This window comes from Micropterus salmoides, unplaced genomic scaffold (assembly GCF_014851395.1).
Source record: "Micropterus salmoides isolate LMB-PRFRI ecotype aquatic unplaced genomic scaffold, ASM1485139v1 Ms_hic_scaffold_2, whole genome shotgun sequence".
NCBI classification, from domain to species: Eukaryota; Metazoa; Chordata; class Actinopteri; order Centrarchiformes; family Centrarchidae; genus Micropterus; species Micropterus salmoides.
In genome coordinates, this window is record NW_024041150.1 from 21,063,365 (window position 1) to 21,088,662 (window position 25,298).

General features: G+C 39.1%; 2 protein-coding genes across 4 annotated transcripts in view; both read right to left on the bottom strand.

The window, feature by feature from the left end:
- Positions 1–816: 816 nt before the first annotated feature.
- Positions 817–8,237, bottom strand: LOC119911554 (bypass of stop codon protein 1-like). The gene is made up of 11 exons (XM_038730456.1): positions 7,978–8,237; positions 5,978–6,001; positions 4,865–5,119; positions 4,609–4,683; positions 4,299–4,391; positions 4,126–4,173; positions 3,951–3,971; positions 2,578–2,676; positions 2,453–2,477; positions 2,280–2,362; positions 817–1,303 (listed from the first exon to the last, which is right to left on the bottom strand). Exons 1-11 carry the CDS (start codon positions 8,036–8,038, stop codon positions 1,290–1,292), a joined length of 798 nt encoding a protein of 265 aa, XP_038586384.1. The 5' UTR covers positions 8,039–8,237; the 3' UTR covers positions 817–1,289.
- Positions 8,238–9,917: 1,680 nt separating this feature from the next.
- The window catches only part of LOC119911555 (serine/threonine-protein phosphatase 2B catalytic subunit alpha isoform), a 74,330-nt gene continuing 58,949 nt past the window's right edge, over positions 9,918–25,298 (bottom strand). The window contains exons 9-15 of one of the 3 annotated variants that reach the window (XM_038730457.1): positions 22,569–22,694; positions 21,371–21,442; positions 18,753–18,837; positions 17,886–17,983; positions 17,330–17,338; positions 14,918–14,947; positions 9,918–11,649 (exon numbers count right to left, since the gene is read on the bottom strand). In XM_038730457.1, the coding sequence (XP_038586385.1) occupies positions 11,447–11,649; positions 14,918–14,947; positions 17,330–17,338; positions 17,886–17,983; positions 18,753–18,837; positions 21,371–21,442; positions 22,569–22,694 (623 nt within the window). In that variant the 3' untranslated portion in view covers positions 9,918–11,446. The remainder of the gene's footprint in view (positions 11,650–14,917; positions 14,948–17,329; positions 17,339–17,885; positions 17,984–18,752; positions 18,838–21,370; positions 21,443–22,568; positions 22,695–25,298) is intronic. The other 2 variants (XM_038730458.1, XM_038730459.1) reach the window with 2 other exon arrangements.

Below are 25,298 nucleotides of genomic sequence, written 5' to 3' on the forward strand. Positions count from 1 at the left end.
GCTTTGTCTTGTGTTGAGTGTCTCCTCCCTCTAGTGGCACATCACTGAACTGACACTGTTGGTGCTGATCTGGGTTATGTACAGCAACACCTCATTTACAAGCGACAAAAGACAAATATGGCATGTTTTTCTCAATCTAAACTGGTAGAGTTACTGAATTCAGTGAGGTCCTGCAGTCACATAAGAAACGTTATTAATAATAAATGTAGAGGCTAAAAATGATGATGTCCAGGTCCAATGTCATAGATACAATCTATCACTGTACTACACTGTTGTTAGATAACTGTTTAAGGGTGATTTTACAACAAATAACTTGTAGCGCAAAGCTTTCAAAACTCAATAAACTATTTCAATTCATTAAACATACATGGCATTAAACCAAATCAAACCATTTTCTAATGATTTATTGAGGAAACTGAGTCTGACAGCAATAAATTCCTGCCACAAAGCATTTCCAGTGTCTTTAAATAAGACCACCTGCATCTGCTTTACTTATTCCTTGTGCTTGAATGTTATATTTACTGAAAAACAAAACATCTTAAAAACCACCATTACTGCAAATCCTACGTATTACACTGAGTGCACGAAATTGCTGGCTGCATGTACAGTACAGTTGGGCAAGGAAAGATTGTTTGCTTAAAATCTTTTGCGGTGGAGAAGCCTGATGGAATATTTAACTAGCTCATTTTAAGAAATACATCAAAAGAGCCTGTTCTTATACTATCTTTTAGTGACATTGAATGTAAATCAAAACAGCATTATCTACAAAATAGGCAAATAAATGATGGGTAGAAACACAACCAAAGCACAATTATATAGCTTAGAAAGTAAGTGATTTATTACATCAAATATGTGATGGATCTGAGGTCAGTGCACTGTGCAGAAAACGTGATTTGTGTCCCAACATGAAGATGGAAATATGCATATGCAGCTGTATTTCAGTTTGTCGTTGTTAACAGTATGCTGCTTACAGTATGTAGCCTGTGACATCAATTCAAAGAGATTTACCGTATTATGTCTGTAGGAACATAATGTGATTAAGAATAATTTCTTTTACTCTGAGATTTATGATCACGGTCACAAACCCTGCTTTATAAACCTGCTTTCAGCATACAGAATCATACAGAAACAAAACGCTGTTTCTGCTTCACAAAATGTTTAACAAAACTTCACACAGACACACATAAAAAATAGACATCACACATCTAAACAGCTCCTCCAGATCATCGGTGTGCAGGCGACAGGTGTGACTCATCCAATGGTGGATATTGATGCTGCAGCCTTTCTTTTTATCTCGCAGCAGCTGGAACATACACAGCAACAGAGGAAACTGATGAAACCACAATAGGGGATCATTTGTATGATCAAAAAATTAGACCATTATCCAACCTGGGAAAATGAGCAAAATAATGCTGTGAATTGTGTTTTGAGAAAATTAATTGTGGCTTTTTTTTCAAGGCAACACTAGTCGGCAGTGCTGCATTGGCTACAACTGAAGCCAAGCTACCTATACTTTTGTTAAATCATTATAACGCATTCAATTTAGGACTGTTTTATAGAGCTGATATAGACTTTTTAAGTTAATTAAGTCGGTAAAAAATCAGTTTTTGTTTGTGAGCTTTATTGTGTGGAATTATAAGGTTTTATCTGTGAAGTGTGAAACATATCATGAACGAGTTTTGCCTTCAGATAAGAATTTATAAATCTACAATCCAAAGAAATCCAGCAGTTTGTAACAACATAAACACTCTTTTCCTCAGCAAAATTCCTAAAGCATGACTCCATTTCCCCCTGAAACTCACAACCAAGTCATCTAGGGCCTGATTGTATTAGAAAAGGAAGGTAGGACATTTACTGCCCAGATATTTTTTTTTTCATGGGTGGGGTGAAAGGATACTGATTCTGTGTACAAATCACGAATGACATATGCGCACCCCACCAACAAACATGCACGGGCCTGCAGCAGTCTGGACCACACTGACATTTACTGGCCGCACAATAGCGGCTGTTCAAAATAATCTGTGTTTATGTTAGGAAGTCCCTATCTTTCAAGCCCTGCTGCCTGTTCGAGGGTGGGGACGCGGAATCACAGGAAACACCTTCTGTTGCCCTGCAAAGCCCATACAGTAGGTACAATGAGATATTAAAAGCCTGTGACTTCCCTGGGATAACTGGAAGATTGTGTCTGGAGAAACTGCTTTACCAAGTGATGGAAAAATGCACAGAACAGAAGGAAGCTGAATGAAACACTTGCAGGAAATAGACGAAAGGCAGCTCACCGTTTTCCTCTGCTCCCGATGACTTCACTCCGAGGAGCATGACACCATCTTTGGTGCTTTCGGGTCTGCTCTGGAACGATGCGCTGTGGAGAGTTGGCGAGACAAGGGGATAAATGCTTTAGTTGTTCACCCACCTTTTAATAACAGTCCATTACGACAAGGTTCAAACTTACTTCTCGGTTCCAGTATCAATGGTCTCTGTTTAATAGAAGACATGAAGAGAAATTTATTTAAACCTTAAATACATCCAATGCAATGTATCCACACGTAGAAGTCAGTTAACAGTGTATAGGTGCACCTGAGTGATCGTGGATCTTCTTGCATTTGAATTTGAGGACCATGGCAGCGGCAGCTCCAACCAGGACGGCAGGCAACAGAATCCACCACAGTCTTTTGTCTGAGGGTAAAATTTGTCATCAACATCAATCTTGTTGGCTCATCTCTAAAAAGATTAATGGCTAACCAAAAGGCAGTACAGTGATATAGCTGGCGCAGCACCTCATGTTTACCTTAAATTACCATTTCAGAATTAAGTAAATGTAATTTTAAAACCTCTATATTGTAGTGCAAAAAGCTGTCATCCCTATATGTTTCATGTTTTAAATATTGAACTTTAGTTTATTGAGTCTAACAAAGCACAAGGCTTTTAAATTAGTGTGCTAACAAATTAGCTTTTTATTTTGGTGATAACTCTCCATTCCTCCGTACTATTTGCTTGTTTCATCGGCTCGTGTCTTATTATTGTTTCAGTGTTGGAATTGTCATAGTAACTTTTGCAGCGCTAGAGGAGAGGACACATCGTAGTTGGGCTGGTAGTTTGCTTCATCCCCCAAAGAGGGAAGGGTGGTCAGACAGCCATGGTTTAAGAGTCACTGTTCAACGTAATGGATGAAAAAGGTCAGCCTTTGCTTTTTATTTCTGTTTTATTTCTTATACTTTGAGAGGCTGCAACTGCGTCATCACTGGTCTTTTTTTGATGAAATCACCACTGAGTGTTTGAGGCATGATTTGTAGTGTATGACCCACATTTTGTTCAACACATTACCTGATTTGGGGGGTACTTTCTCATCACTGCCAGTCTGAGAACCTTTCAAAATAATGTGTTTTTGATAGTTTCAGGACCCTTGTTACTGAACAGTATGATTTAATTCATTCTTCTTTGATGTTGTAAAATACAGCAACCATGCAAGTACAGTATCAGTATAATTCACCAGCACCAGTCTCTTTGCCGCTTTCATTGTTATCAGTTGTTTGAGGCAATTCTCCTATCATAGTGAAATTAAAAAATTACACTTCAGTGAAGCCATAAAAATATTACAAGTCATTCAACATTTTTACAATTGCAGAGATCATAGAGTCTACAAAGATTGTAAATCTGCTGGTTTTAGTTTTATTATCCAACACCTATGCACAAAGTATTACAGATGTATTAATTAAAATAAATACGTTAAGGATAGTAGCTTTAAGTTCTGGTGTACTTTAAAATATACATTTTCAGTATTTGCTGATTTGAGCATGACAAATAAAGAGAATGTTTGCTTTGTGATCATGTCATATTATTTAGCATTACATTTTTATTTATGAATTTGAATGCATAGAATAAAGGAAGAAGTGCTTGTTCTGTGCAATACAAAACTTGTACAAATGTAGTGTGTCAATGAAATACTGTACCTGGTGCACGAGTGGTTGTGTCTGGAAAAAAAAAAGATTGGTGTCTTAATTTGAGTCAGACTTGGAGTACTGTTTATGTTTCTGTGTTAGAAACAACTTATATTTTTTATTATTTGACATGGTTTTAGGACAATCATGAAAACAAGTAGTGATGTTATTTTATTCTGGGACGTACCTTTGATTGGTTTTTCAGCGGTGTCGTCTGTTTTTTCAGCGGTGTCGTCTGGTTCAAAAATAAAAAATTCAAACTAGTTTCACTTCTGCTTTAGATACAGATGTATTACTTATTAGGTTTTACAAACTGTAATCATCCGTCTGAAAAACTACCAGCACCAAATCTCTTCTTACCTTGACTGTAATTTTTAATCAATATTTTGTTTCCTGTGGCAGGAGGGGAAGTTGATTCTATTTTCACAGTGCCAGTTTCAGTCAAATCTAAAGCTAATAGACAAAAGAAAAACATTTGTAATTTAAATGTAACATATTCACTTTTTGTAATTTTAGTCAATGCTCCCTGCTCCTGGTTTTTCTCTTCTTTCAAACAGGATGCAAGAGATAATCATTTTTACCGCAGTTTGTACCATAAAGTGTGTGTAAACCATGTTCAAACCACAAACTAAATTAAAAAAATATGAAATAAATTCAGGGAAAGTCTAACTGTAATTGTCCATCTTGTCAGTGGTCACATTGCGGTGGTCTGCAGATGCTGATGTAGGTGAAGCAGTCTCAGTGTCTGTGGTTGGAAGGTCAGTTTTTCCGGAAAAAGGGAGGAAATCAAAGAGCTTTTGTCAGGAACACAGCAAAATACATCTGTTGCAGCTGGCAGATAAAATAAGCCCATTGAGTAATGAGCATTATAAGTAATCATCTATCTTTCTTCAATTGACTTGACTAATATGCACTAGTATACTCACTGTTAGAAACACGTTCACTAGTGATTTCATTAGCAGCAGAGTGAGATTCATTGGTTGAATTTGGTATTGATGTTGAGGCTAGTGATGCTGTTGCGTTTCCTGTTGAGGCTGCTGTTTGGTTTGTTGGTGCTGTTTCAGATACTGTCGTGGTTGTTGTGGTTGCTGCAGCTCTTGGTGTTGCTTCAGATACTGTCGTGGTTGTTGTGGTTGCTGCAGCTCTTGGTGTTGCTTCAGATACTGTTGTGGTTGTTGTGGCTGGCATGGATTGACAAAAAAATATAATAACATGTAAATAGGTATTTTTCTAAGATCTGTAGAAAAATAACAATCACAACTCAACTCTGGTCATGTTTCTACAGAATCAAAATGGTCACTGTAATAGTACCAGAGGAGTGAACCAAGGAAGGAAAAGATGCAGGAACGTAAATTCTACACCAAATATAAAAAACATGGTCTTTCAATGACTTTGACATTGACTTCAGTATTTTACTTTATTTATAGGAATTTGCCTTCTGGTGGAGAGTTAGATGAGAGGATCGATACCACTATTATACAGTATCTGTTAAATATTTGTCTGCACTGCAGCACAGAAGCTAATTAGCTTAGTACAAAGACAGGAAACAGGGAGACTGCTATCCCGGACTACAACACCCGCCTACCAGTATCTCTAAAGAGAATTAATTAACATGTTATTTAACATGTAAAAACAGCCATTTGACGTTTACAGGGAGATATGTGTTCCCATAAAATGCAGTTGCCAGAAACTCCCAGGAAGTTAATGCCCCTGGCTAAGAAAGGGTCCAGCATGGAATACCCTGTAAATGGTGAATAGTTGTTTTTACATTGTGGTTTTTGCACAAATTAAACACTGGACATATAATGTGTTAATTATTGAGCTATAGAAGTGCTGGCAGGTTTTGTTATCTTCGGACTGAGCCTAGCCTGCTGTTTCCAGTCTGTATGCTAAGCTAAGCTAACTGTCTACTGACTCTAGCCTTTCACTTCAACTTATGAATATGAAAGTGGTATTGATCTTTGCATCTTGCTCTCCACCAGAAAGCAAATAAATGCATTTCCTAAAATGTAAAACTATTGCTTTAATGCAATACATACCTGTTGCTAGTTTTGTTGATTCATCTGGTGAAACAGTCAAGCAGAAAAACAACAGTTAGAATACAGTTTTTTTGTAAAATCAGTAACCACATTCATTCACAGAGTGGTGAAAATGTTTATGAGCCTTTTCATTGCTCTTAGTCTCTTGATTGCTGAAGAGTGAATTTTTGCTGTAGACTAAATTCACTCACAAGTAAGCAACACTGAAGCTATTGTCCAGCGATGGTCTCACAGATCCCTGGGCACTAGGCTCACTAAACCAACCTGCTGCCTCGCACACTTTACATCCTCACTGTCTTGAGGTCAGAGCGCAATATTTAAAACTAATGTAATATCCATCATGAAGACACCAGAATCTGTTTATGTACGTAAAACATTTCCTCAGACAGATTTTCTATTTTAGGTCCACAATTGCATATTTGCATCATCCCTGTTTGGCACGGCTTTAAAGCCCAGTGTCTGAGACAAAGGGGTGTCCTCGCCCCAAGTGTCAGAGTGAGGATGAGAATTAAAGATAGCGGTGGAGGCTGTGGCGTGTTGAGGTGGATATCCTCTGCTCGAAGGGTGTGAAGCTGCATCCTGTCCCAGGCGCACTATTGTTGAACCGCACGTTTCAGCAAAGATAACGTGCACTTCTGTCTGGCTCTTAAGTCTCATCAGAAGGAAAAAGTCAACAAGTCAGAAAAGCAAGTCTCAAGTATTTTGGAGCAAGTCTCAAATTAAGTCCTTTAAGTCATTTGAATCAAGTCCAAGTATTTCGTTGCAAGTGTCAATTAAAGTCTGAAATCATTTGAGTAAAGTCATGTCTACAGTCCTTTGGGGAAAGTCAAAGTCAAGTCACATGCTTTCATAAGCATGCACAACATTAAGGTGACACATGACATTTGAAATGTGTTTGCTTGGATTAGCTTACACCAATTCTCACTGCATAGGCCTAATAATGTTGTATTCAAGCTGTGAAACTATCTGTCTTTGTCTTATCCATACATTCAAAATTCAGACCAGAGCACCTGGAAGCAAGTCTCAAATAAGTAAACTCCCCTCAAGTCTCATGGCATTTTTTCTGTGACTGAAGTTAAACACGGTCTTAAGAGAATGTTTCCTTATGTGCCATGGGAAAAAAAAAAACCAAAATGCCCTGCCGGGTGAGCTGTAGCCAGGGTGAGGGTGTTTCCTCTAGATGTTTCTGCTAAAAGCTGGAAGTAGATTTGGTACCAGATGGGACATTTTGTTGTCTCTGTGAGAGAGGGTGCAATTTGGTTCCCACTGGCTATCTGCTGTTAGATCACTTATCTGTCCAATGCAGAACAGTTAAGCTCTGCTCTGCGCAAGGAAAACAAACAAATCAAGAGCCACCCTCTTTTTTTCCTTTCCTTCAACCGAGAAACACTCATTTGTCACCTTGGTACTTGGTGTTTTTCATTCCTGAGGTTTTGATTTGCGCTTGATATCTCATGTTCATGATGGCAAAATAATAAGCTACTTCCTTTTTCTAACTTGTTACTACAAAGGTCTGCAATAAATGTGGAGGACAACTGAAGGCGCGCGCGCGCGCACACACACACACACACAGTTATCTCAGCCTTAACGGGAATACAGTCTCTGAGTGGATGTCTCCGAGGTGCGAGGTGGAGTTCAAAGTGTGAGTATCTTTTGAACTCTGTATCTTTGCACATACTAAAGCAGAACAAGACAAAACGACCTGCCGCACAACCCAATAAAAGAAATGCATTTAGTTTCTCACAACAACAAATAAATTTTTTTTCTGTCCTATAAACTTGATAAGAAAGATCCTAATTGATAAACCATAAAGATAACCACTATAAGATAAAATGTTTCACACATTAGTAAAGGAGGCCATTTTTCCAATTCCCCCTGTACTGACGATGCACAGGATTCAACTAACTGCTCTCAGTTAAAACTTTTAAAGGCCCTCAGCTTTGATTCTGTGATATCTAACAGCATGTATCTCAGCCAAAGTAGTTTAAAGGTTCCCCCACCTGATGTGAAGACATGGACAGATGCGAACAGAAGAAGGACAAGAACCCTTATAGTCTTCATGGTCACTCTGCGTCCGTGAACTCCTCTGACTTCTTCCCCAGACTCCAACCGAGTGGCCAGTGGAAAAGGTGTCCCAAGCTTGGGCGCTCCGAAATGCTTATTTTGGCACTTCCTTTAGATAAAGAAAGGGGAGGAAATACACTTCCTGAAGTAAAGTGGGTGGCTTTGGAGACAGCACAAAGCAGCCAGTGGGTGCATGTCCATTTAACAGGAATCTCACTTTTGAGTTTGAATGTACTGTCAACTCCCATCCCTTATTTTTTCCTTCTCTGACACCACTAGACCAGTTGGGAGGAGACTGGGACATACCCACCTGCCTTGACGGCACAAAAACAATTTAATTTATCATCACTCCGATAAAAGATGTCAACCAAACTTTCGAAAAACTATTTCCGAGCTGTGTGCAAGATAAACAAAGATCTCTGGAATAAGTGATGGTGACATTGATTCAGGAAACCACTCGCATCACATGCACACACACAGACATTTCAGATTCATACCAACTGTCACATGCATGCATCAACAAAAAATCAAATCAGAATCAAATATAAAATCACAGCCATGGTGTTTTACTATTCTTCATTGTTTATGTAACACTGCCTGCAGAAAGCATGGAGATGACCTTACGGGTCACCCTGCAGACCATTTAATCTAATTTCTACTAATTTTATACTAAAGATATAAAAAAAAAAAAAAAAAGATATGCCAGATTATCGTGGCTTTTGTACTGCATCACAGACGCTGCGGACATGACACCAAGGAGAGGTTTTCTGCTGCTGTACATTATGTTCACGGCTTCTCTTACTGTTCATTTCATTGTCTCATTGACATCAAACTCGGTTGTTTTTCATATTATCCCTCTGAGGCTTTAAAAATCTAGCTCCTGTTTTTTGGCGCTCCCGAAAAAACAGGATGTCAGAGTTTACTTCCTCTCATTTCAGCATTGTGTTTGATTTCAGCTGAAGAGACCAAAAAGAAAGACACTTCAGAAACCAAGGACAAGAAAATGCTGGCTGCTTAGTTCAATTATTTTATGTAGGAGTATTTTATTTATTTGGACAACTACTTAAAAAAGTACAAAAATCCAATGTACCTCACGTTGGATTGTTTTTTAGAGAACTCAGTCTCTTTCAGAACCACCCCCCAATAAATGTAAATAGTTAAATAATTTACGCTAATGTACTGAGTAAAACCAATAAAATCTTGTCTAAAAAATGAAGTCCTCTTCATTCTAATCAACATTTTCTCTTCATATAGTGGAGAAAGCCAGCAGATCTTTGTCTCTGTGTACACAGGTATGCTTGCGCAATCTTGGCTTTGTCTTCATGGTTTAATCAAAGAAGTCACTAAGGTCAATGAAGAGGAAACACCTTTGCGGCGGAACTGCCAAGGAGTAATTTCCCAATCGACCTTACTGGCCGGTCAATGCCAAATTCAACAGTTGAGTGGAACTGTAAACAGCAGAGCAATAGACCAAGACTAATTTACAGAGACTGTACATATAGGTGTATGAATGAGAGCTACAAATGGAATAAAGTATGCGTGAGTGAGTGATGGCCCTTTAAAGCTCTCTCCTGTCTCTTAATGAAGTTAATGAAATATGTTGACTTTAAGGTCTCTATTGTTTGCTTCTTTCATTTCCATGCAGGTTTGAATTATGGGTGATGGCAAGTGCGTTTCCTCTAATCATTACTGGAAAACACAGACCATCACGTAGCTCTAAAATGCATCTTTTATTTACTTGCGTTGCAAAAATATGCCCGTAGGATTATGTTTATTATGTATTTGATTACATACATCTGACACTTGATTGACCAATTTCATTGGTGGAGGACTGTACGACTCACACGCGCACACAAACACATACAGGAGAAGCAGGTTCATTTCAAGTTGAAATTCATGCACATTTTTATTGAACAGTTATATAAAATACTTTTTCATAGTTGCAAGTGCATGCCTCATCTGCCAACAGTTTTGAAGTTAAATTACAAAAGCAAGGCTTCATGTCGTGTAGTGAATTACTTGGGCACTTAAGCAGTTCTTAAAAAAGATCTAAGTATTTTTTGTTTCATCTTAAAGTATTGAGCAGTATCAAACCTGTAACTGATATACAAAGCAGAGTTCCAAATAATAATAGGAATAATAATCAAATTACACTTTCTGTGGCACATTTACAAAACAGAACAAAATTGATTTACCTGTTATATGACACAAACAGCTAATCATGCATTTTTGAGTTACACGTGTAACCACACACCTCACAAGAATTGTCAAACATGCTTAATTGGACTGTGTGCACTTACAAGCGCAGGTTAAAAATATGATTTCTCATCCATCTTAGATAATTAAATGCTTCAATTACAAAAAGAAGTTGAAGGCATAGAGCATCATGGTGTTAATTGAAAGTATGCAGGTATATCCAGTATATGTTCACTAAAGCGCAATATATCTCAAAACAGGCCTCCACAGCCAAGGTATTCAGATTTTCTATTTCCGTTGTTTGATTCTTATAAAACATGCATAGGCAGACACTTTAAGTTTATTGTATTCTTTTTTTTACACAATATAGGTTCTCTATCTTTACTTTGTTCGCAATACTTAAAAAGAGAAAAATTAACACTCAATTCCAGCAAGCCACAATAAATGTACCCCATCCCCCCTTCCAAAAGAGACAAAAAATAAACATATTTGCAAATGATAGATAGGTAAATGTAAATTCCAGTTATGAAACTCAAGAAAATAGGTATTCATTACCGAGTTCTTTAGCCATTATACAGAAAAATCAGGTCAAAAGCACACACCAAAAGAACCTGAGGTAAGCATAATATGTACAAAACCATAAAACGTTCCATTATTTGGCATTTCGACAACATTGCAACATTCTTTTTAAGACTGCCTAATTAATTTCAGAGCTATTTTATAAGAGTAGCAAAAAAAAAGTTATCAATAAATAGTCCTTATTTATTTGTACACCCTTATATGTTAAAAACATTATCTCATGTTCTGTCCTTTTTAGTGCTGTATTTTTGTAAACGTACAATAGTTAGTAAGAAGTTACACGACTTTCCATTCCGGTGTGAATAAGCAAGGGACTTTCAAGGGAAAATAAAAGAAAATATATCACCTTTAAGATCTTTCCCTCTCTCTCTGTCTCTCTCTGACATACTGCAGTGACCATTCAGAAATATGACCCGGCAATAACTTAGCAGATTTGACTATGAACTAATATTTTGAAGGCATATCCAAAGACTAGCAAGTGAGATGTCCCCCCAGTGTGAGCCATAGATTCCTACCCCCTCCACTCTCTTAACACTCCTTCACCCTTTGCCCCTTTTCTGCGGTGGCAGGCCGTGATGAGGCTGGGGACGGGGCAGCCCCGTTGGCCAAGGTGGCGCTTGCTGATGGCCTTCACTGTATGTTGCTGCCACTGCTGGTACTTCCCTTGGCGTCTGTGCCGTTGGTCTCCGAGGACAGGGCCTTGTTGAGGGAGTTGAGGCTGGCGTCAGATGGCAAGGCGTCTCGCCGCGGCGGCATCCTCTCGTTGATGCGATCCAGACCCTTCGCCTCCTCAAAACTGGTGATCTTGTGCTGCGGTGAGAAGCCTTTGATGGCTGTTGAGATGCAAGAAAAAAAAGAAGGGGAAAGAAGGAGAGAAATCAGGAGTGATTTCAGAGGGGAGGGATTAAATGATGAAATGAATGGTGACACACTTGCTCACATTCACCCACACATCACCAGACTTGGCTTATCTTTGGTTTGGTCTTGGTTCATGGAATTGTTGTAACAAAAAACTCTGAAAATTGACAACATAAATACTGCATCTGAGGAGCTGTTGGCTAATTCAACGGAAAGTCATCCATTAAAAAAATCAGTAACTGTAAGGCCTGTTAACAATAACGGTAAGTGCATGATGTTGATCCCTAAAGATCCTGCTTTAAAGGAATAGTTTAGACATTTTGGGAAAAAACGCCTTCTCTCTTTCTTAGGTAGCGTTGGATGAGAAGTTCAATTTGTATAGCATACATACTGGCTATGCCAGCGTGGCTCTGTCGGTAAGACACAAAAATCAAACCTCTAAAGCTAGCTAATTAACATGTTAACTACTTTTGTTTAATCTGTACAAAACTTTTACAACAAATTTCTGATATTATATGGAATTAATTAATTACTAAACTAAGCTAAACAGCTGCTGACTGAAGCCTTTTATTGACCGGACACACTGTATATGAGAGTGGTTTCAATCTTCTCATCTAACTCTACGCAATGAAATGTATAAGCATATTTCACAAAATGTTGACTTATTCCTTCAACTGAACATAAAAACGAGTATGTAAGTATGATGCATCACAAATCTGTATTATCCATAAGGCTGAACTAACTGATATGATTGTTATGTTTTTAATGGGCAACAGCATATATTGTACAACATATTTCCATATGTTTAGTGGTTCAATAACAGATGAACAATTCATATAAGAATATATAAGATATAACTTATGAAATGACAACACATTAACACCAGAGTTTCAAAATTATATGACTGCACAGACAACAGGATTAAATAATCTTTCTAAATCTATAGAGAGGACTCCTGGCATCAGGGTCAACAGGTCTTCCACTGTGCCACCAATCCATGCTTTAATCTGCGAAAACACATGTTCAACACTGGACCATCTAAATCTAGTACTGCTGTTCAATAAAGCTTAATCACGTGTATGCAAAATATGGCTAATATTAAAGCATATCTTTGCTCAGGCACATCCCAGAACACCTGAGGACCCCAAACATCCAGATCGCCCCATCACATCACAGATTAAAAAAACAATAGAAAGGGAAAAAGGAGAATGACCAAAGAGACAAAAAAAAAATAAAAATGAGGGGAGAAAAAACCAACCAACATTGGAGTGGAGCCCACTGAGACATTCACGTCCACAAAATAGAACCACGTTGAGACTGAGCTCACGTACAAAGACACTACAGAGGTACTTGGGGTGCTAACGACTTGTTTAGTCTGCTTGGAGCATGCAGCAATTAAGGGTTCGCTGGAGGTTATGAGGGGTGGAGGTCACAATAGGATTTAGAGTGGACTAATATTAAAACAAGATCAATTCAACCGAATAATGGAATTTAAAAACTGCTGGTTTCTTAAAATACCACTGAAATGAATAAAATCAGGCTGATTTGATGCAATGGCATCACATTTGACAACTCAACACTGTTTTATTCAATTCAACGGCACATTATTAGTAGTATTATTCCAATATTCAGCTTGATCGAGTTTCATTTCAGCCCATTTCTTACTACAAAAAGTTAAATGTTTGTTACTTCCACCTTTCATAAATGCTGGGGGTCTTAATGGTGATAAAAACTATGATTGCACAGAAGATGACCCGTTACTAGAATGAGGAGGGGCATAATTTCAGACGACAAATTGGGGGAGCGTGGAGAGGGGCATGATGGGTAGCGTAGTTGTGTTGCTGCATAGCACAGGTCAGACACAGGTTATTAGCAGCTCACAGAAAAGAACACAAAACAGCAGGGCCACAGAGGATCCACATGGTGAGAGAAGCAGAGAAGTGTCTCGACACTACAATGGACTGTCCTCTATGGGGCTAAAGAGGAAGTACTGGACAATTCCAACGTAAATAGCAGCTGGCAAACTACTATTTAGCTTGCAGTTGAGGTTGTTCTTGCGCCAAAGGCGATGTAAATAAATCTTATTTTGGGGAGAATCCAATTTGGATTTCAAAGCCTCCTGTAGAGCGTTTGTCTCTACCGATTCAGATTCAACTCGACTTAATACAACAGCAACAACAATGCACAACTGCTTCTGTTGTTTCAAAGGGGAAATACCATTGTAAGCTTTCATAGCAAGACTTCACTGTATTGTGAGAGGGCAGAGCAGGGGCCCTATCTCGTAAAGCAACACAAACTGCAGTAAAATTACCATGTTGAGTGATTTAAATTACATACGTTGTGTAAGGGACTAATCTTCCTTTATTCGACTTTAGATAAGAGTGTAGCAACTGCACAATTGAACACTCTCTCTGTAGCTTTATTAACACATTTTACGAACTGTATGACTTGTAGATACTGTAGCCCGACTGATACTGCATATTTGTAAATTTAAAATATCTGATTGCTCTCTAATGGATACACTTTGTAACGGTTACTAAACTGCTTCTAAATGACCTCAGCCATATTTTGGCATATGTGCAACACAATTTTACTTATCATCCAACGTATACGATGATACAAACATCTACATTACGCTAATATACATGGGTCAGGCCAATTTGGCGGTCTAGCTTTATAGGATACATTATGTTAGTCCAGCTGGTGCCTCCAGTCTCTGGTAAAAGCTCAGTACAGCTGCCAGATGAACTGATGATGGCAATATATTTACACCTCCTACGTTATGTGAGTGTGAATTTCCTCAAGTACGATCTCTGTCCTGAACCCAGATAGTCTGATTATTTTCCATTCAAAGATACATAAATGGTGATATTTTCACTTCTGGATTGACAAGGAAAGTAGATAAATTGTGTTATAGCAAGTTGTCTAGACTGGAAATTCCTTGAAAGCTAATATACATGCATACACATGTAGCATTTGCTTTGCACTCACTCAAAATCCTAGTATGATCTCTGCGATTTTGAAATCTGTGCTATGAAATCTATTCCCCTTTAAAACATGTGTGACCACAGGATTTTCCTAATTACTTATTTTGTTTTTCTCTGTTAATACTATGCCACATTTTGTTAGCCCAAACACCCAACACACTCTATTCAAGCACCAGCGAGATGGATGAAAACCCAGCGGAGCCCCCCTGTCTATTGCCATGAAAAGCAACAGAAGAGGGCGGCCAGACCCATTTACCTTCGTCAGCCTCAATAGCTTCAATAGTAGCTGAAGAGAAGAAGAGGGGGGTTGCAAAACGAATGAGAGAAGTGAGCAGAGGAGTTCATTTTGTCCCAGGAACAAGTCAATGAGCAGCAAAGACAGCCAATGCCGACAACAAAGGTTAACGTCATCTCCACATTTTTATGACAAAGGACACATGGATGTTAGCAAAGAGGAGGAAGAGGAGAGGGATGAGCCTTAGCTTTTTGATGAGTTCCAGATCTGTAAAAGGGAAGGTGACACATGTTTGCGGCAGCGAACGACCTCATAGAGAGGATCGCATCATTGAGGTACTTTGAAAAAGTACTGAGAATCAATGTAGTGATTGAAAACATGAATACTACATGGACGGACACTGTGGAATTATATTAGTTCTTTACGGTTACACAAATAAGAGCATACATGGAGAAAGGAGAGTTGAATGAGGACAAAATGGAAAACAGGGATAAGGTTTAAGTGCATGTGTGATTGTGGGTTTTTATGGCTGTGGCTTAATTGTTGATGTAAAATCGAAGCGCCGTAGACACATGGAGCAGCATTACTGTTGTGTTGTGAGCAACATGAAGCAGCATCTGGAACTGCAGGGTTAGCATCTTTTGATATGATATATCAAAAATGCTGGCTTACTTTTGTGAAGTGGGGGGGTTGGGACCTTTGGTATTTTACCCACTTACCACTTTTTTTATTTTTTATATTTTTTTTTAACAGTCATCCATGAGATCATAAATTTACATACAGTACAGGGGTTGAGGCAGAAGGTGATGGCAAAGTGGCAGCTATACAGTACTGAAGATTACAGGACATACTGTCATGAGGATGAGAAAAAGGCACAAGAGCAAAAACTTTAAACAGAATGGTTTATGGAGTCAACATTACAGTAGAAGCACACTGGCGTCTGCCTGAAAGGGGGGTAGCAATGTGATTCTACCAATGTTGCAACAGGAATCTCTGAACATCTCTCTACCTTCACTGGGGTTCTCTTTAGGGTCAGCTGCATCCAAATGGCTTAAGAACAAATACTCTTCAACTTCCATACTGACATATATTATTCCTTAGGACCACCACTGTTCTGCAGGTCATCAGCAGAAACACTATTCTAGTGTCTCAAACCCCTTAAGGAACTCCAAAAATGCAGTTAATGTTGGGCTAAAAGCTTAACAGATGGTATTTGTGTAAACTACTAATCTTCACTGGATACGTTTCATGTTCTATGAGTGTTTAGAGTTTGAGTTTGTAGCTTCTTTGTTTATTACTTGATGCACCCCTAAATGTAAGAAGAATGTAAAAGTACCCCTGTCTTTTCAGCAAAAATCAATAGGGGCAAAATTGGGAGGAGCATCCCATCCTCCCTTTTTGAGATACACAGAACTGCCAACTTGGTCCATATGTTATTTCGTTCCAATTTGGTCGCTTCTCCTCCCACAGGAGGTTGCAAATCCCCAAAAATGCAATTTCAAGTGGGCCCAGTTTGGAATCTATTACAAGATGATTTGTGAATTTCATATGTTAACGCTCAAACTGAGTGCTATTGTCCTTAAAAGTGAAACTAGGATAAATTTGAAATAAATAAAAGAAGTTGAATTCATAGGCAATAAAACACACTCTTGCTCAATTCCTTAGGGGTTTTGCTGCTATAGCCTTACTTGGTCTGGTTTAACCAGAAGCTTCTAGTGGCTATTGTTTGAAAACTTCAGGTACATCGCTGCATTATGTATCAAGACAGTTTGCTGACTTTATTATCTCTATACATGACTTGTGATTCTAGTGTATGCTAGATTACACCTTACTGCAACATACTCAAGCTCATTTTAGCTGTTACTAGAATCCCGTAATAGTTACTTGTGGACACAGTGGTCGCTCTTCAGCATTAGCTACACATGGTCGATTTAAAATCAAGAGTTACCTATTCTTATGAAGATAAGAGATTTTACTTACTTCTTGCTGTGGAAACTATGGCTTTATGAAAGTGCTAGCTGATGTGTGAGAACCTGTGAGAGGAGAGGGAAGTTGTCTGGATTTCTGCTTTATTTTGTGAATGAAAAGACAGACAGCAACTGTCCCCCTTTCATTCACAGTCGGTTGTGTCAATTCCAATTCATCCTTTGCATCACAGAGTGTCCGGTCTCTATCCTGACGGAGCACTGCTGAGATCCACAACTAGCACTCAAATGGACAGTAAAGTGACCATTTCTGTCAGCAGTCCAAGTAATTTTGAAGTGTTTGTAAAGGCGTTTCCAGAAAGCCTTCACTTCCTCGCTGCAGCAGCTTGTCAAACTCATTTAGGGAGTGTTTGGAATTCAACATAAGAGGGTGAACTGAACTCTAAACTTGTCTCACAAAAACGAAAAGAAAAATATAACAACAGAATACTTGCACAACCGATTATACCTGCAGTTTCTAGGGAGAGAGGAGAAAGAAAAAGATACAGGTAATATTTGAGATAAAACCAGTGGAATACAGAAAGAGACGGGGACGGGAAGACAGGGTATTAATGTGAGACATCAGGAGGGAGACACATTAGAGAAGACAAAGGGACAAAGAAACTCTGCACGGTTTGGGAAGAGGGGGCTGTTTGTAAGAAATGTAACTTGATATTTTGTAGTCTTGTACCCAGGACAAATTATGCTGAACTACATTCAAATTGAAAGAAATCTACACAGAGCAGCTGTTTTGCCGAGTAGTGTTTATCTGAACATGCAGTATAGAAAGGATACGGATTGAAGCTGCAAGAAACATGTAACTACACTTACAGTATTACTTTAAGGCAGCAATTTGAAATTCCAGGACCATCACTGAGGGTAAGGGGAAGGAGTCTGTACATACAGTATTCACTAAACACTGAGCTAGAACTCAGGGTGTTGCTGTGTAAGGGGAATATATGTGTGAGAGAATCTGTTATAGGGGCCAAAGCTGGGGGTCACGGGGTACTTGGTGACAGTCTTACCATTCTGCAGCTTTTCTTTGCCACCGGACAGCACTCCGCTTGGTAGCATACCCGTTGGAGTCAGCCCCTTCAGCGTCAGCACGCTCTCACTCTCCTCTCTGAAATATCAACACAGAAATATACACATTTTTTCCTAGGTATTACCTCCTTGAAGACGTTATCATTGTAAAATGATCAGAAATATGTGTTTTGGACAATCTAATACCTATTAAATAACTACAGCTGCTAATTTCTAGAAAATAATGTCCGGCATAGTTTAAGCTTGTACACACTCAGTTACGGTGTATGATACTAAAGTAGGGAACTTGTTTTTTGCCACTTGGTATCAGTGGAACAAGCTGAAAAAACAACGTGGACCTTCAAACTTGATTGGTTGGGGAAAGTTATTTACACATCCAGCACACACGTTGCCACATTAACATATTCACTCTCCTTTTAGCTCTGTTCCACCAACACCTGGGAAATATCTGACTCTATAGCAGATAAATGCTCCACTATGTTCACAAGCTAGCTGCTAACTTTGTTAACATCTTTCTTTTGGTGCCTGGCAGGCCATGTACAGTCAGTTTATCAGAGCTTTTTGCCTGCTAAGTTGATGAGAGTGGTGAGACTGAACCAAAACAGTAAAACTGCAAGCTGTAAAACAATGAGCTGGAAGACTGGGGGAACTGTAGAGTTCGGTGATAAATCTCTGTGGGTTTGTCACTATAAAGAACACTTTTCACGTTACACATGATCATTTGACCAATTCTAAAAAATTATCGATTAGTGCAGCTTTAAATATTCAATAAGATCTTGTAATGGAGCAGTATTGAAAGTAACAGGACAATGGTAGAACATACAGGACACATGGGACTTTTTGCATACCTGAGCACAGAAAATACCCTGGCCATCTTTCCAATGGCACGAATCTTGTTGCGGATGACCTCCTTACGGGCAGAAGCTGTGGCACCTGGAAAGGTCAGAGGTCACACAGAGTCAAACAAACTGTGACTCATGCGTACTAGACTATATCCTGTGGAAGTATAATCTAGACTGCATTGTCTGTGTCCTGTCTGTTTCAGTCTCTAAATGCTTATATTCTTACAGGATGTGCTAAGACAGAGCGAGTCTTTTGGAATATTAGTTTTATCCAGAAGTGCATCAGACCAACACAATGCAAACACAATGTTGTTATTGAAGCCCGAAGTTCAGCTGAATCCATCCAAACAACAACTGAGTAGATTCTCAGCATTCAGTGCATTCATGTTGCTTGTCTGCATTGTACCACTAGCAGTCTTCAACTGAAGGCCCCTTAACGCCTACACACTATTTTCCCCAGGTAGTACTTTTTAAAACCTTGTTACATCATCTGTAAATGGCCCCGTCCTTGTCCAAACATGGCTTTCCAGCACGTTCAGCGAGCACACTCTATATGAATTTTCCCTGTTCCGTGTTTTGGTTGCAGAGACTCAAACAGGATTTTTCCTGGACTGGAAAACAAAACTTTGTTTAAAGAGACTCTATTGCAGTGAAATAACAGTTTCAAGGCCCCAGGGAACCAGCTTGGAAAATGCATGAGCATGAAGGATGGAAATGAAGCTGATGTGTGGTGAAAAGTTGGGTAAAGGAAAGAGTCTGATGTCTAGTTTAAGACTCTTCCTCTTGACTTCGGTTGAATACACCATTATTGCCTTAAATCATCTCCACAGGATTGATGCCTTGTTGTAGCACTGCTTATTTTAATGTGTGCAGTAAATACATTAATTTAGCTAATGTAAGTGACCTTGCTGGTAATTGTTTTTGTCCATGTATCAGGTTTGGCCTTAGCTGAAGCACTGTAACATAACTGACACAATTAAAATTAGAGCAATAGAAAGACTCCATAGTAGTGTTAGAAGGTGCTTAAAACAGTGACATTAGTTGAGCAGAGAGCAAGCACTGGACAAAAAGTCTGTCAACCTCTGCACACACCATTATGGCTAAAGTTTGTACCTTTTTTGGGGGGATATATTAGCTGTCCTTCTCATGAAACACCCCCAGAAGAGAAGACAAAAGAAAGGACAGAAAGATCAGTGGATGGCTGTAGAATGAAAGCGGAGGCAGCGGAGAGAGGGGGCAGATGGCGAAATAAGAAATGCACAAGTGTAAAGAAAAGTGATGCCTTGAACACAAAACTCTGGAAAACATAGAGAAGAGAAATTAGATGAGATAAACCAAGGTAATGACCACATCACAGCATGAGAGAGAGAAAGAGATAGAGGGAGAGAGAGAAAGAGAGAAATTTGTGAAAAAGGAGTGAGGTTTGAAATATCAACATAGAGGCAACTGGAAACTATGGAAATAATAGCAGATAAAGAGCAGGCCAACAAAGGGATTATCTGATTATAAGGGCACAGAGCAGAACATGAGTGAGAAGGACACAGGAAAGAACAATCCAAATGTCAACATAGTTAAAAATTAAGAATATATGAGTGTGGAAACGGCTGCAAAACTGAAAAAAAGACATGAGCTTAAAGATGGGGTAGGCAACGTTGGACAAACTAGCAAGAGACAGCTAGATTTTGAAATTATCCAGCCAAAAAAACATCCCACCCCCTCCCCTCAGGCCCCCCTCCAAAACACATTTTCATGTGCAGGTAGGCAAGACAATCATTTCATTTAGAGCAGGTGAAATTATGTCAGAGCATTTGATTAACGGTAAAGAGGTAAAGGTAAAGAAGGTAAAGAAAATTTCAACAAATATAACAAAACAAAGCTTCTGAAATGAAACGTCTAGTCCAACTTTAAGAGGAAACAACTAAGAGGAAACTGAAAGCAAGGGCAAAGAAATGTGAAAATAAATAAAGTGGAAAATGATGAGATGTTAAAGGACGGCTAATTATTTGATCAATCAACTGAAGGAACGTGTAGCATTTACGAGTTTTAAAATGTTTCAAATAATCTTAAAATCTGGCAACATCCTGACACTCCACCCCTGGGTGCCGTGTGCACCAGTAAACACAAAGAGAGAGAGAGAGAGAGAGAACAGGGAAGGACTGATGGTGAGATCATTTCCTGTTTGGCAGTAAGGGATGGGGCAGGCTGAGAGGAAACTGGTCATCTCATTGTAGATATGCTGTAACCCGGGATCAAACAGATGACACTTTTTCAGACTTTCTTTGGATTCACTGTTAACCTGGGTATCTAAAGGCAGTATTTTCAAGCTGCTGAAAGCAACACAATCAATCAACAATGAATCACTGATTCGGTTGTGTCATGTGTAAACACTTTCAGGATTGTTGCTCTAGTGATGTGTTGAAGAATGTTTTAAATATTATTTAAACTGTGTTCTGAAAATAAGGCAGAGCAGCGATGGCATGTCTAAAAACGAAGAAAGACAAAGAAATGTGTGTATGAGGTTTTGAACGTGATGGTGTCAGGTACTCCTATTAGCAGAGGACTCCCTCTAGTGGAGCTAAGAAGGACTGTAGTGAGAACTGTTGCCACCTGTCTTCCATGCTTACCGTCCAGCTCCTCGTCAGTCGTCAGCTCATCATTGGAGCAGATGCTCAGTACGTTCACTAGCATCTCAGTCACTGTAAAGGAATAAGAAAAACATATATTTGGCATCATACACTTTTAAACATAGCACTTCATCATATCTGTGTAAGTGTGTCTGGGAAAAGTGTTCAGCCACAAAAAGTCATGTGACATTCAACCAGAGTGACCCCTCCACACAAACCCAGTGAGCACTGACCATCAGTGACCTTGCAACATTGCTAGGAATGGCTGTGTGCGGAAGGGTCACACCCAAAATAGGCTTCCTGGACTGAGTGAATCAGTCACAGTTATGTGTGATTAACTGACACAGATGTGACACAGATATGACAGTGGGTTACACTAAAGTCAACAATACCAAATGCCTGAAACAATCTTCAATGCAGTAAGAGAGTATGAATCTCTGCTAGTGTTCAACTATTTTTAAATTTTCACTAACTTGTTGCTAATTTACAGTGTGGAGACCTTTTTAATTAACCTGTCTAAGTAACTGTGCATGTGAGCAGGTTTCAGGCTCATAAACCGTGTGTTGTAATAAGGGCTGGGCAATAAAACAATAATGATAATTATCGCAATATAATTTTTCTCAACAACAATATAACCAATGTTCAATATATCGTCAATAAATGTTTGATTTAATTCATTTGAATCACGTGCAAATTTGCACTTAATCTTTCTACGAAGATATTTATTTTGTTGAGAAAAAAAGGTTTACTAATCATATTTGTTCGTTTGTATTGTTTTGAATGTTCTAACTCAGACTTGTGAAGTGATCCACTGTTTGGCATCAAGTGTTTGTCACGTTAGCCATCTGGTTTCTTCAATTTTCACTCAGAAGCAAAAATCAGCCTTTAAACTTGAAAGAAACAATGATTTGACATTTATTGTGATAATTATCAATATCAAATGGTATGAAATGTTTTTAGCCACATCGCCCAGACCTAGTTGTAAGTATTGTATTTATGAACTATAATTCACTGTACTGCAATGTGTGTGAGGGTTGGTGCTACATTTCTTGAGGCTGGGCCATTTTCATTACTGACTCAGGAAACTGATTGTTCATTACAACTCACTGATGTGAACAATAGTAAAACTGCTTGCACTCAGTGTTCTCGTTTCATGTGTATTATATCAAAAGCATACCGAGAATGTATGTGTACTCACCCTTCTCTCCGACAAAGGGCAGAGACCAAGTGAAAACATCCATGAAGTTGGGCAGCCAGTAAGGGTGAGGTGAGCAGTTGAACTGTCGGATGTTCATCACGTTGTTCTCGTACTTCAGCACTGCCGCTGAGGAGGTTCAGAAAAGATGAGGAAAGGTGCTTGTTAAAATGTGTCCAAATGTGTGAGGCTCTTATAAAGTCTCAGATAGTACACAGTGGTCTGAAATCAGTCCATTTGAGTCCATACTTCAACCCCAGACCAAGAAAAAGCATCAGTTCTGATCAGGATCAGGTCCATTTCCAGCATCTATCCTGTTCCCAACCACCACTTAGAAATATTGTGTGGTCTCTGCCATGTTATTAGTCCAAGGAGAGTTACCCAGTACTCAGCCTATAGTACCACGAAGAAGAAGAATGGTTCTTGGACAATCTTACCAACTAAAAGGATACACATTGTACTTTCTTCATAGATTCAAAGATATTCTTCACTTACTAATAAATACTTTGTTATTAAACTGGCATTTTGTTTCTTTAGCTGGATTGGCATTTTGTCCTACAGTATTAAATAAAACAATGTCACATTAATAAGCACTTCAAAGTTTTGATGTGAAAAGTTCCTGGGCATTTTTGTTGTTTACCTTTCCTGGTTAATGTTTCACTGACTGCAGGTGCTGTGAAGACTTGTGATTAAACAAAATCTGTGATTGCTACAGAGCTCTAGTTGGCTAAAAAACTACCGCGAAAAGTGTAAAGTGGCCACTGTTATTAACACTAATACTGCATCCTGGATGCAACTCAGAATTTTGTCAGATGCTGTCAGTCAACCTCTGGGTGATGACTAAAAGAATAAAAGGATCCAGTATGAAACTACCTACTCAAAGACACATTTTAACATCAGCACTTGTCAATCTCAGACAGAAGGACTAATATATGCACAGAGTTGCAAACCGAGATGTGTAAGTGGAGGCTTGAAAACTGCACAAGCATCAAAAGGTAGCCAGGGTTTTGGGGTGGGTTTATGGAATCAATCCCCCTTTCCCCCCTGCTGGAGCATTTCCTCTCAGTATTGATTACCACCCCCAGTTGGTGAAACATGCCTGTCACCACAGAAATACATGGCTCAGCATTTGGGCTCCATGAGGCTGAGCACTTTTCATTAATTAACAGAAAACCATTAATTTCTGGGGAAGAGGGAAGGAGAGAGTAGCCAAGGACAGGAGGCTTAAAGTAATGACAGGCAATGCTCTTAATAGCAATGAACATGCAATCTGACATGGACAAGGGAACATGATACTGTTTAACTCCTACTGACCTGCTTTCACCATCATCAAAGTGTTCCTTCTCATGTTGCTTCAAATACTAAAACACTTCAAAATCTATGTGCTGTTTCATTTCATACGTTTGCTTTGAGGAAAATGTTCAAGCTTCTGGGAAACGCATCTATTTGCTTTCTTGCTGAGAGTTAGAAGAGAAGATGGATATCACTATGAGGTCAGCACACTAACTATGAAACTACAGTCAGCAGCTGGTTAGATTAGCATTTAGGCTGGAAACAGGGGGAAACAGCTAGCTAGCATGTACTCCCTGGAATCTCCTCTGGCCACCCCACAATGACAACAAAACTCTAGGAAATCCATAAAAAGTGTTAACTTGTGAACTTTAGCAGTGCTGGTCAGCTAATTATGTTAACTTTGGACAGAGCCATGCTAGCTGTTATCCCCAGTTTCCAGTTTTTATGCTAAGCTAATCTAATCAGCGGGTGGCTGTAGCTTCATGTTTAAATAAAAGATATGACACCTCGAACTCTGGGTAAGACACCAAGTAAGTGTATTTCCATATTGTTGAACTATTTCTTTAATACACGAAAATGTGTAGCTTTTTTTTTGTAGTAAAGTTTTTATTTTCCTTCTACAAAACCCCTCTGAATAATTAAAAAGATGCACACATAAAAAGGTTGGTGTTCACAGAAAGGGTATAGAAGGGGAAGCCAAATAATAGCAACAAAACAAATAAACTCTGTGTTGTCTGATTATTTTAACCCTGCTGATTTAAAAAAAAAGCATGACACAGTTGGAAGTGCTAAGCCGACATAAAGCATTAAAACAGTCATGGTACACTACATTAAGAAATACTATTTGGAATCAATTTGAACACTCAGGATGCAGATATTGCATTTCTCTTTGTGCCGTAATGAGTATTATGATTATTTTTTAACGTCTTATCATAATCACGTGGTCTCTGTGTAATGCGGACATAGAAACAACCTCCCAAACACTGACCACAGCGTGCCCCATGTGACCTCACCCATGATTAATGCGCACTGTGAATGTGGGTGCTGAGGAAAACATGAGAGCCCCCAAACATAAATATATCTATGCTATATATAAGGACCCCAGCCTCTCTCATACATGAGGCCAGTCTGGTGGCCCAGATCTGGTGAAAGCGGATACCGTGGCTGGGTCACCATGGGGGACTTTCCTGCCTCGGCATCTCTCGGGTCGGGAATAGCAAGTCATCAAACCTGGCATCCCAAGCAGCTATAACCTCCGTTGCAACACGAATCACCTAGACTGGGGTTTGCCTCACTGTGCGTGTGGAATCAATGAGCATGGTAGTGCATACAGTGCAGTAACGATGCAATCAAAGAGGTCCCTTAAGTATTGCAAAGCATTATATTCCACTGCTGTCACCTCTTTATCCCGGGCTACACAAATGAACACACACACACACA